Source organism: Oncorhynchus tshawytscha, linkage group LG01, assembly GCF_018296145.1.
Source record: "Oncorhynchus tshawytscha isolate Ot180627B linkage group LG01, Otsh_v2.0, whole genome shotgun sequence".
In the NCBI taxonomy this organism is placed as follows: domain Eukaryota; kingdom Metazoa; phylum Chordata; class Actinopteri; order Salmoniformes; family Salmonidae; genus Oncorhynchus; species Oncorhynchus tshawytscha.
In genome coordinates, this window is record NC_056429.1 from 110661 (window position 1) to 122996 (window position 12336).

Here is a 12336-nt window from a genome sequence, read left to right on the forward strand (position 1 = left end):
TGAGTTCAACCGTAACCCTGTCAGTGCGATTCCAACCGTAACCCTGTCAGTAACTCCAACCGTAACCCTGTCTGTGCGAGTCCAACCGTAACGCTGTCAGTGACTCCAACCGTAACCCTGTCAGTGCGAGTCCAACCGTAACCCTGTCAGTAACTACAACCGTAACCCTGTCAGTGTGACTCCAACCGTAACCCTGTCAGTGACTCCAACCGTAACCCTGTCAGTGTGACTCCAACCGTAGCCCTGTCAGTGACTCCAACCGTAGCCCTGTCAGTGACTCCAACCGTAACCCTGTCAGTGCGAGTCCAACCGTAACCCTGTCAGTGAGTCCAACCGTAACCCTTTCAGTGTGAGTCCAACCGTAACCCTGTCAGTGACACCAACCGTAACCCTGTCAGTGCGAGTCCAACCGTAACGCTGTCAGTGACTCCAACCGTAACCCTGTCAGTGACTCCAACCGTAACCCTTTCAGTGTGAGTTCAACCGTAACCCTGTCAGTGCGATTCCAACCGTAACCCTGTCAGTAACTCCAACCGTAACCCTGTCTGTGCGAGTCCAACCGTAAGGCTGTCAGTGACTCCAACCGTAACCCTGTCAGTGCGAGTCCAACCGTAACCCTGTCAGTAACTACAACCGTAACCCTGTCAGTGTGACTCCAACCGTAACCCTGTCAGTGACTCCAACCGTAACCCTGTCAGTAACTCCAACCGTAAACCTGTCAGTGACTCCAACCGTAACCCTGTCAGTGCGAGTCCAACCGTAACCCTGTCAGTGCGAGTCCAACCGTAACCCTGTCAGTTTGTCTGCCTCGCCTGGTTCACCAACTACTTTTCAGATAAAGTTCAGTGTTCAAATAGGAGGGCCTGCTGTCCGGACCTCTGGCTGTCTCTATGGAGGTGCCAGAGCGTTAAATTCTCGGGCTGACTCTTTTCTCTCTATACATCAATGATGTCGCTCTTGCTGCTGTTGACTCTCTGATTCAACTCTACGCAGATGATACCATTCTGTATACTTCTGGCCCTTCTTTGGACACTGTTAGCAAACCTCCAGACGAGCTTCAATGCCATACAATACTCTTCCATGGCCTCCAACCGCTCTTAATTGCAAGTAAAACTAAATGAATGCTCTTCAACCGTTCGCTTCCCATACCTGCCCACCTGCCTAGCATCACTGCTCTGGACGGTTCTGACTTAGAATATGTGGACAACTACAAATACCTAGTTGTCTGGTTAGACTGTAAACTCTCCTTCCAGACTCACACTAAGCATCTCCATTCCAAAATTAAATCTAGAATCGGCTTCCTATTTCGCAACAAAGCCTCCTTCACTCACGCCGCCAAACATACCCTCGTAAAACTGACTATCCTACCGATCCCTCACTTTAGCGATGTCATTTACAAAATCGCCTCCAACACTCTACTCAGACTGCATTCAATTTGCTATCACAGTTACTTCCATTTTGTCTCCAAAGCCCCATATACTACCCACCACTGCGACCTGTATGCTCTAGTTGGTTGGCCCTCGCTTCATATTTGTCGCCAATCCCACAGGCTCCTGGTCATCTATAGTCTATAGTCTTTGCTAGGTAAAGGCCTACCTTATCTCAGCTCACTGGTCACCATAACAACACCCACACGTAGCACCTGCTCCAGCAGGTATATTTCACTGGTCATCCCCAACCCCAACTCGTACTTTGGCAGCCTTTCCTTCCAGTTCTCTGCTGCCAATGACTGGAACGAATTGCAAAAATCACTGAAGCTGGAAACATAAATCTCCCTCACTAACTTCAAGCATCAGTTGTAAGTGCAGCTTACTGATCATTGCACCTGTTCACAGCCCGTCTGTAAACAGCTCACCCAACTACCTCATCCCCATATTGTTATTTATTTTTGCTATTTTGCACCCCAGTATCTCTTCTTGCACATCTATCATTCAGATGTTAATGCTTCATTGGAATTATCTTGCCACTCTGGCTTATTAATTGACTTCCGGCGCCGACAGAGATGGCCGCCTCGCTTCGCGTTCCTAGGAAACTATGCAGTTTTTTGTTTTTTTACGTGTTATTTCTTACACTAGTACCCCAGGTCATCTTAGGTTTCATTACATACAGCCGAGAAGAACTACTGAATATAAGATCAGCGTCAACTCACCATCAGTACGACCAAGAATATGTTTTTCGCGATGCGGATCCTGTGTTCTGCCTTACAACCAGTGCCACGGAATGGTTCCCATGCAGCGACCCAAAAAAACGACTCAGAAAAAGAGGGAAACGAAGCGGTCTTCTGGTCAGACTCCGGAGACGGGCACATCGTGTACCACTCCCTAGCATTCTTCTTGCCAATGTCCAGTCTCTTGACAACAAGGTTGATGAAATCCGAGCAAGGGTAGCATTCCAGAGGGACATCAGAGACTGTAACGTTCTCTGCTTCACGGAAACATGGCTAACTGGAGAGACGCAATCCGAAGCGGTGCAGCCAGCGGGTTTCTCCACGCATCGCGCCGACAGAAACAAACATCTTTCTGGTAAGAAGAGGGGCGGGGGCGTATGCCTTATGGCCAACGTGACATGGTGTGATGAAAGAAACATACAGGAACTCAAATCCTTCTGTTCACCTGATTTAGAATTCCTCACAATCAAATGTAGACTGCATTATCTACCAAGAGAATTCTCTTCGATTATAATCACAGCCGTATATATCCCCCCCCAAGCAGACACATCGATGGCTCTGAACGAACTTTATTCAACTCTCTGCAAACTGGAAACGATTTATCCGGAGGGTGCATTCATTGTAGCTGGGGATTTTAACAAGGCTAATCTGAAAACAAGACTCCCTAAATTTTATCAGCATATCGATTGCGCAACCAGGGGTGGAAAGACCCTGGATCATTGTTACTCTAACTTCCGCGACGCATATAAGGCCCTGCCCCGCCCCCCTTTCGGAAAAGCTGACCACGACTCCATTTTGTTGATCCCTGCCTACAGACAGAAACTAAAACAAGAAGCTCCCACGCTGAGGTCTGTCCAACGCTGGTCCGACCAAGCTGACTCCACACTCCAAGACTGCTTCCATCACGTGGACTGGGAGATGTTTCGTATTGCGTCAGACAACAACATTGACGAATACGCTGATTCGGTGTGCGAGTTCATTAGAACGTGCGTTGAAGATGTCGTTCCCATAGCAACGATTAAAACATTCCCTAACCAGAAACCGTGGATTGATGGCAGCATTCGTGTGGAACTGAAGGCGCGAACCACTGCTTTTAATCAGGGCAAGGTGTCTGGTAACATGACTGAATACAAACAGTGCAGCTATTCCCTCCGCAAGGCTATCAAACAAGCTAAGCGCCAGTACAGAGACAAAGTAGAATCTCAATTCAACGGCTCAGACACAAGAGGCATGTGGCAGGGTCTACAGTCAATCACGGACTACAGGAAGAAACCCAGCCCAGTCACGGACCAGGATGTCTTGCTCCCAGGCAGACTAAATCACTTTTTTGCCCGCTTTGAGGACAATACAGTGCCACTGACACGGCCTGCAACGAAAACATGCGGTCTCTCCTTCACTGCAGCCGAGGTGAGTAAGACATTTAAACGTGTTAACCCTCGCAAGGCTGCAGGCCCAGACGGCATCCCCAGCCGCGCCCTCAGAGCATGCGCAGACCAGCTGGCCGGTGTGTTTACGGACATATTCAACCAATCCCTATACCAGTCTGCTGTTCCCACATGCTTCAAGAGGGCCACCATTGTTCCTGTTCCCAAGAAAGCTAAGGTAACTGAGCTAAACGACTACCGCCCCGTAGCACTCACACCCGTCATCATGAAGTGCTTTGAGAGACTAATCAAGGACCATATCACCTCCACCCTACCTGACACCCTTGACCCACTTCAATTTGCTTACCGCCCAAATAGGTCCACAGACGATGCAATCTCAACCACACTGCACACTGCCCTAACCCATCTGGACAAGAGGAATACCTATGTGAGAATGCTGTTCATCGACTACAGCTCGGCATTCAACACCATAGTACCCTCCAAGCTCGTCATCAAGCTCGAGACCCTGGGTCTCGACCCCGCCCTGTGCAACTGGGTACTGCACTTCCTGACGGGCCGCCCCCAGGTGGTGAGGGTAGGCAACAACATCTGCTCCCCACTGATCCTCAACACTGGGGCCCCACAAGGGTGCGTTCTGAGCCCTCTCCTGTACTCCCTGTTCACCCACGACTGCGTGGCCATGCACGCCTCCAACTCAATCATCAAGTTTGCGGACGACACAACAGTGGTAGGCTTGATTACCAACAACGACGAGACGGCCTACAGGGAGGAGGTGAGGGCCCCTCGGAGTGTGGTGTCAGGAAAATAACCTCACACTCAACGTCAACAAAACTAAGGAGATGATTGTGGACTTCAGGAAACAGCAGAGGGAACACCCCCATCCACATCGATGGAACAGTAGTGGAGAGGGTAGCAAGTTTTAAGTTCCTCGGCATACACATCACAGACAAACTGAATTGGTCCACTCACACAGACAGCATCGTGAGGAAGGCGCAGCAGCGCCTCTTCAACCTCAGGAGGCTGAAGAAATTCGGCTTGTCACCAAAAGCACTCACAAACTTCTACAGATGCACAATCGAGAGCATCCTGGCGGGCTGTATCACCGCCTGGTATGGCAACTGCACCGCCCTCAACCGTAAGGCTCTCCAGAGGGTAGTGAGGTCTGCACAACGCATCACCGGGGGCAAACTACCTGCCCTCCAGGACACCTACACCACCCGATGCTACAGGAAGGCCATAAAGATCATCAAGGACATCAACCACCCGAGCCACTGCCTGTTCACCCCGCTGTCATCCAGAAGGCGAGGTCAGTACAGGTGCATCAAAGCTGGGACCGAGAGACTGAAAAACAGCTTCTATCTCAAGGCCATCAGACTGTTAAACAGCCACCACTAACATTGAGTGGCTACTGCCAACACACTGTCAATGACACTGACTCTACTCCAGCCACTTTAATCATGGGAATTGATGGGAAATGATGTAAATATATCACTAGCCACTTTAAACAATGCTACCTTATATAATGTTACTTACCCTACATTATTCATCTCATATGCATACGTAGATACTGTACTCTATATCATCGACTGCATCCTTATGTAATACATGTATCACTAGCCACTTTAACTATGCCACTTGGTTTACATACTCAGCTCATATGTATATACTGTACTCGATATCATCTACTGTATCTTGCCTATGCTGCTCTGTACCATCACTCATTCATATATCCTTATGTACATATTCTTTATCCCCTTACACTGTGTATAAGACAGTAGTTTTTTTTTTTTGAATTGTTAGTTAGATTACTTGTTCGTTATTACTGCATTGTCGGAACTAGAAGCACAAGCATTTCGCTACACTCGCATTAACATCTGCTAACCATGTGTATGTGACAAATAAAATTTGATTTGATTTGATTATCTCCCTAATCTTACTAACTTTCCACACACTGTATATAGATTTTTATATTGTGTTATTGACTGTACGTTTATTTATCCCATGTGTAACTCTTGTTTTTGTCGCACGTTTTTGCTTTATTTTGGCCAGGTTGCAGTTGTAAATGAGAACTTGTTCTCAACTGGCCTACCTGGTTAAATAAAGGTGAAATAAAAAATAAAAAAAATAAAAATCCTCCACCCACCATGCACTCTTTAAATAGCCTTCTTCCTTGTCAGTGACTGGCTGTTAAATTAAAACAATGATAGATTCATGCAATGCTTTACTATAAAGGAGATCTTTCCGCCTGTACTCTTGTACACAGTGGTCTGCGAACCCACAACCTTCTGTGCTGCCATGCTTACAGGAAGAAAAACAGTTTCTGAACATTCACCCTGATTACTGTGATGAAGCTGTATTCACCATGGTTACTGTGATCTAGCTGTATTCACAATGGTTACTGTGATTTAGCTTTAATAACCATGGTTACTGTGATCTAGCTGTATTCACCATGGTTACTGTGATGTAGCTGTATTCACCATGGTTACTGTGATGTACAGTGGGGCAAAAAAGTATTTAGTCAGCCACCAATTGTGCAAGTTCTCTCACTTAAAAAGATGAGAGAGGCCTGTAATTTTCATAATAGGTACACTTCAACTATGACAGACAAAATGAGAAAAAAAATCCAGAAAATCACATTGTAGGATTTTTAATTACTTTATTTGCAAATTATGGTGGAAAATAAGTATTTCATCTTTTTAAGTGGGAGAACTTGCACAATTGGTGGCTGACTAAATACTTTTTTGCCCCACTGTAGCTGTATTCACTATGGTTACTGTGATGTAGCTGTATTCACCGTGGTTACTGTGATCTAGCTGTATTCATCGTGGTAGTTATGGTAATCTAAACATTTTCATAATGGTTACTTTGATTTAGCTGTATTAACAACAGTAGTTGCTAAACGTGTGTGTGTGTGTGTGTGTGTGTGTGTGTGTGTGTGTTTGTTTCTGTTCCTCTGGCAGAGGGAGCAAGAGTCATTGACTTTGGAGGATCGGTTGCCAGGATACATGATCAACGTGTCCGTCGTTCTAATGATGGTACTGTCACTATCACACTTTCCTTTTTTACCCCTATCCATCACTATCATTCTATACTTCTGTCATTCTATACCTCCAATTATCAATCTATCAATCTATCCTTCTATACCTCTATCCATAGCTCTAGAACTAGCAATCACTCTATACCTCTAATTATCACTATCCTTCTATACCTCTATCCATATAGCTCTATCACTCTATCCTTCTATACCTCTAATTATAACTATCAGTCTATCTCTAATTATCACTCTCCTTCTATACCTCTAATTATCACTATCCTTCTATACCTCTATCATTCAATACATCTAAGTTCATTCTATACCTCTAATTATCACCCTATCCTTCTATACATCTATCTCTATATCACCCTATCCTTGTATACCTCTATACCGCTATCATTCAAAACCTCTAAGTATAACTCTATACCTCTATTTATCACTCTCTCTCTCTATACCTCTAAGTATCGCTCTGTCCTTCTATACCTATATCTAGCACTGTGCATCTATTCCTCTATCTAGCATTATAACCTTCTACCTCCATCTAGAATGATATCCTTCTATACCTCCATCTAGCATTATATCCTTCTACACCTCTATTTGGCACTCTATCATTCTATACCACTATCTAGCATTATATCATTCTATACCCCTATCTAGCATAATATCCTTCCATACCTCCATCTAGAATTATATCCTTCCATACCTCCATCTAGAATTAGATCCCTCTATACCCCTATCTAGCATTATAACCTTCTATACCTCCATCTAGAATTATATCCTTCCATACCTCCATCTATAATTATATCCTTCTATACCGCTATCTAGAATTATATCCCTCTATACCTCCATCTATTATTATATCCCTCTATACCTCCATCTATTATTATATCCCTCTATACATCCATCTAGAATTATATCCCTCTATACATCCATCTAGAATTATATCCCTCTATACATCCATCTAGAATTATAACCCTCTATACCTCCATCTAGAATTATATCCTTCCATACCTCCATCTAGAATTATATCCCTCTATACCTCCATCTAGCATTATATCCTTCTATACTCCTATCTACCACTCTATCCGTCTACACCTCCATCTAGCACTATATCCTTCTAAACCTCCATCTAGCATTATATTATATTATACAAACAGCACAGGTTTTAAACTCTGGCCCTATATGGTGTATAACGTCTTTATAAATTTAAAAATGTTCTTGTGCGTTTTTCTTTTTGTCTCATGACTCCTGGGTGCTTTGTTGACTACAAACTTTCTTTACCAATCCGTGAGACAGACTGTTTGTTCCCACACTCGGGACTCTGATTCTCTATTGGTTACACAGACTCTTGGCCTCCCATCCTATTCTAACCACCTCTCGCTGGCTTTGTATTCATGTTACTTGATGAAATTGCTGTACAATATGACCTTGTTGCCATCTAATGCACATTCAGATGTCATAAATCAGCACTGCAGAGCTCTCCCTGTACTATGCCGTGCCTTGATTGTATTACTGTTGTTGACATCTGGAAATGTGCATGTTCACCCTGGCCCATCTACTGTTGCTAGCCCCAAATCTGACTGGTGCTCTGATATCACTGATTTCTGCTCTCGTAAAAGCCTGGGTTTTCTGCACGTTAACACTAGAAGCTTATTACCTTGAAAGTGTGGGTTCACAGCTCCAATCCAGATGTGTTGGTCGTTACTGAGACGTGGTTAAGGAAGAGTGTTTTGAATACTGATGTTAACCTTTCTGGTTATAACCTTTTTCGGCAAGACAGATCTTCCAAAGATGTGGGAGTGGCAATCTTTATCAAGGATCACCGTCAGTGCTCAGTTGTCTCCACCAAGTCTGTCCCCAAACAATTTGATTTGCTGGTTTTAAGCATTAAACTTTCAAAGCCAACATTTCCTCATCTCCCACCCCTTGTAATGTGACTATCCCCGATGCTTCTCCCTCTTTTTCCCCTGCCGCGCTACAAAGTTTCTCCCTGCAGGCAGTCACTGAGTCTGATGTGCTAGAGGAGCCCCTGAAACTTGCTGCCCCTATCATCACCAAGCCTATCTCTGACCTTTTTAACCTGTCTCTCCTTTCTGAGGAGGTTCCCATTGCTTGGAAGGCAGCCACGGTTTGTCCTTTATTTAAAGGGGAGATCAAGCTGATCCTAACTGCCTATTTCTATTTTCCCCTGTTTATCAAACGTGTTGGAAAAACGTGTCAATAATCAACTGACTGGCTTTCTTGATGTCTATAGTATTTTCTATGGTATGCAATCTGGTTTCCGCTCAGGTTATGGATGTGTCACTACAACCTTAAATGTCCTCAATGATGTCATCATTGCCCTTGATTCTAATCAATGTTGTGCTGCTATTTTTATTGACTTGGCCAAAGCTTTTGATACGGTAGACCATTCCATTCTTGTGGGCTGGCTAAGGAGTATTGGTGTCTCTGAGGTGTCTTTGCCCTGGTTTGCTAACTACCTCTCTCGAAGAGTGCAGTGTATAAAGTCAGAAAATCTGCTATCTCAGCCACTGCCTGTCACCTAGGTAGTACCCCAAGGCTCCATCCTAGGCTCCATCCTAGGCCCCACGCTCTTCTCAATTTACATCAACAACATAGCCCAGGCAGTAGGAAGCTCTCTCATCCATTTATATGCAGATGATACAGTCGTATACTCAGCTGGCCCCTCCCCGGATTCTGTGTTAAATGCTCTACAACAAAGCTTTCTTAGTGTCCAACAAGCTTTCTCTACCCTTAACCTGGATCTGAACACCTCCAAAACAAAGGTCATGTGGTTTGGTAAGAAGAATGCCCCTCTCCCCACAGGTGTGATTACTACCTCTGAGGGTTTAGATTTTGACGTAGTCACCTCATACAAGTACTTGGGAGTATGGCTAGACGGTGCACTGTCCTTCTCTCAGCACATATCAAAGCTGCAGGCTTAAGTTAAATCTAGACTTGGTTTCCTCAATCGTAATCGCTCCTCTTTCACAACAGCTGCCAAACTAACCCTGATTCAAATGACCATCCTTCCCATGCTAGATTACGGAGACATAATTTATAGATCGGCAGGTAAGTGTGCTCTCGAGCGGCTAGATGTACTTTACCATTTGGCCATCAGATTTGCCACCAATGCTCCTTATAGGACACATCACTGCACTCTATACTCCTCTGTAAACTGGTAATCTCTGTGTACATGTCGCAAGACCCACTGGTTGATGCTTATTTATTAAACCCTCTTAAGCCTCACTCAAATCAAAATAAAATAAAATCAAATGTATTTATATAGCCCTTCGTACATCAGCTGATATCTCAAAGTGCTGTACAGAAACCCAGCCTAAAACCCCAAACAGCAAGCAATGCAAGTGTTGAAGCACGTTGGCTAGGAAAAACTCCCTAGAAAGGCCAAAACCTAGGAAGAAACCTAGAGAGGAACCAGGCTATGAGGGGTGGCCAGTCCTCTTCTGGCTGTGCCAGGTGGAGATTATAACAGAACATGACCAAGATGTTCAAATGTTCAAAAATGACCAGCATGGTCAAATAATAGGTCTGGGACAGGTAGCGCGTCCGGTGAACAGGTCAGGATTCCATAGCCGCAGGCAGAACAGTTGAAACTGGAGCAGCAGCAGGGCCAGGTGGACTGGGGACAGCAAGGAGTCATCATGCCAGGTAGTCCTGAGGCATGGTCCTATGGCTCAGGTCATCCGAGAGAAAGGGAGAAAGAGAGAATTAGAGAGAGCATACTTAAATTCACACAGCACACCGGATAAGACAGGAGAAGTACTCCAGACTCCCCCCAGTACTCCTCACTCCCCCCTATCTGAGATATCTACTGCAGCCCTCATCCTCCACATACAACACCCGTTCTGCCAGTCACATTCTGTTTAAGGTCCTCAAAGCAGACACATCCCTGGGTCATTCCTCTTTTCAGTTCGCTGCAGCAAGAAACTGGAACAAGCTGCAACAAACACTCAAACTGGACAGTTTCATCTCAATCTCTTCATTGAAACACTCAAAGACTCAATCATGGATCTTTGTGGTACTTTCTGGTTTACATTTCCCCTGAATACCACTGGACAATCACAGAGTACCACAGGACATTTGCTAATACAAGTTAGTAATGATGGCTACCTATCTACAATACAGACTAGTAATGATAGCTAACAATACAAGTTAATAATGATGAGATGGCGCCGAAGAGGATGGTTGACGTTTTACATGCCCGTAACGAATTGTGCTATTTTGTTCATTTTTTTGCATTATTTTTAAAATGTATTTTGTACATAATGTTGCTGCTACCATCTCTTATGACCGAAAATAACTTCTGGACATCAGAACTGGGGTTACTCACCACGAACTGGTAGAAAACTTTTCCTTTAAAGAGTCAGACGAGAAAGAGAGAACAGAGAAGCTACGGCTAGTAAGACGAGGGGTGGGGGTGTGTTTTTGTCAATAACAGCTGGTGCGCGACGTCTAATATTAAAGAAGTCTCGAGGTATTGCTTGCCTGAGGTAGAGTAACTTATGATAAGCTGTAGACCACACTGTCTACCAAGAGTTCTCATCTATTTTTATTCCTAGCCGTCTATTTACCACCATAGACCGATGCTGGCACTAAGACCGCACTCAAGCAACTCTGTAAGGCCATAAGCAAACAAGAAAATGCTCACCCAGAAGTGGCTCTCCTAGTGGCCGGGGACTTTAATGCAGGCAAACTTAAATCAGTTTTACCAAATTTTTTGCCAGCATGTCACATGTGCAACCAGAGGAATAAAACTCTTGACCACCTTTACTCCACACACAGAGATGAGCACAAAGCTCTCCCCCGCCCTCCCTTGGCAACTCTGACTATAATTACATCCTCCTGATTCCTGCTTAAAAGCAAAAACTAAAGCAGGAAGTACCAGTGACTCACTCAATAAGTGGTCAGATGCGGATGCTACACTACAGAACTGTTTTGCTAGCGCAGACTGGAATATGTTCCGGGATTCATCCAATGGCATTGAAGAGTATACCACCTCAATCACAAGCTTCATCAATAAGTGCATCGACGACGTCCCCCCCACAATGACCGTAAATACATATCCCAACCAGAAGCCATGGATTACAGGCAACATCGGTATCGAGCTAAAGGCTAGAGCTGCTGCTTTCAAAGAGAGGGACACTAATCTAGACACCTATAAGAAATCCCGCTATGTGCTCCGACGAACCATCAAACAAGGAAAGCGTCAACACAGGATTAAGATTGAATACTACTACACCGGCTCTGACGCTCGTCGGATGTGGCAGGGCTTGAAAACTATTACTGGCTAAAAAGGGAATCCCAGACGCGAGCTGCCCAGTGACGCGAGCCTATCAGACGAGCTAAATGCCTTTTATGCTCTCTTCAAGGCAAGCAACACTGAAGCATGCAGGAGAGCACCAGGAGAGTGCGATAACACTCTCGGTAGCCAATGTGAGCAAGACCTTTAAACAGGTCATTCACAAAGCCGCAGGGCCAGATGGATTACCAGGAGGTGTACTCAAAACATGCGTGGACCAACTGGCAGGTCTCTTCACTGACATTTTCAACCTTTGCCTGACTGAGTCTGTAATACCTACATGTTTCAAGCACCCACCATAGTCCCTGTGCCCAATGAAGCGAAGGTAACCTGTCTGAATGATTACCGCCCCATAGCCCTCACGTCAGTAGCCATAAAGTGCTTTGAAAGGCTGGTCATGGCTCACATCAACAGCATCCTCCCGGATACC

General features: G+C 44.9%; 1 protein-coding gene across 1 annotated transcript in view; it reads left to right on the plus strand.

The window, feature by feature from the left end:
* LOC112255968 (anoctamin-1-like) overlaps positions 1–12336 on the plus strand; it is a 137114-nt gene that overhangs the window by 98458 nt on the left and 26320 nt on the right. The window contains exon 16 of the mRNA XM_042311009.1: positions 6513–6587. Coding sequence (XP_042166943.1) covers positions 6513–6587 — 75 coding nt within the window. The remainder of the gene's footprint in view (positions 1–6512; positions 6588–12336) is intronic.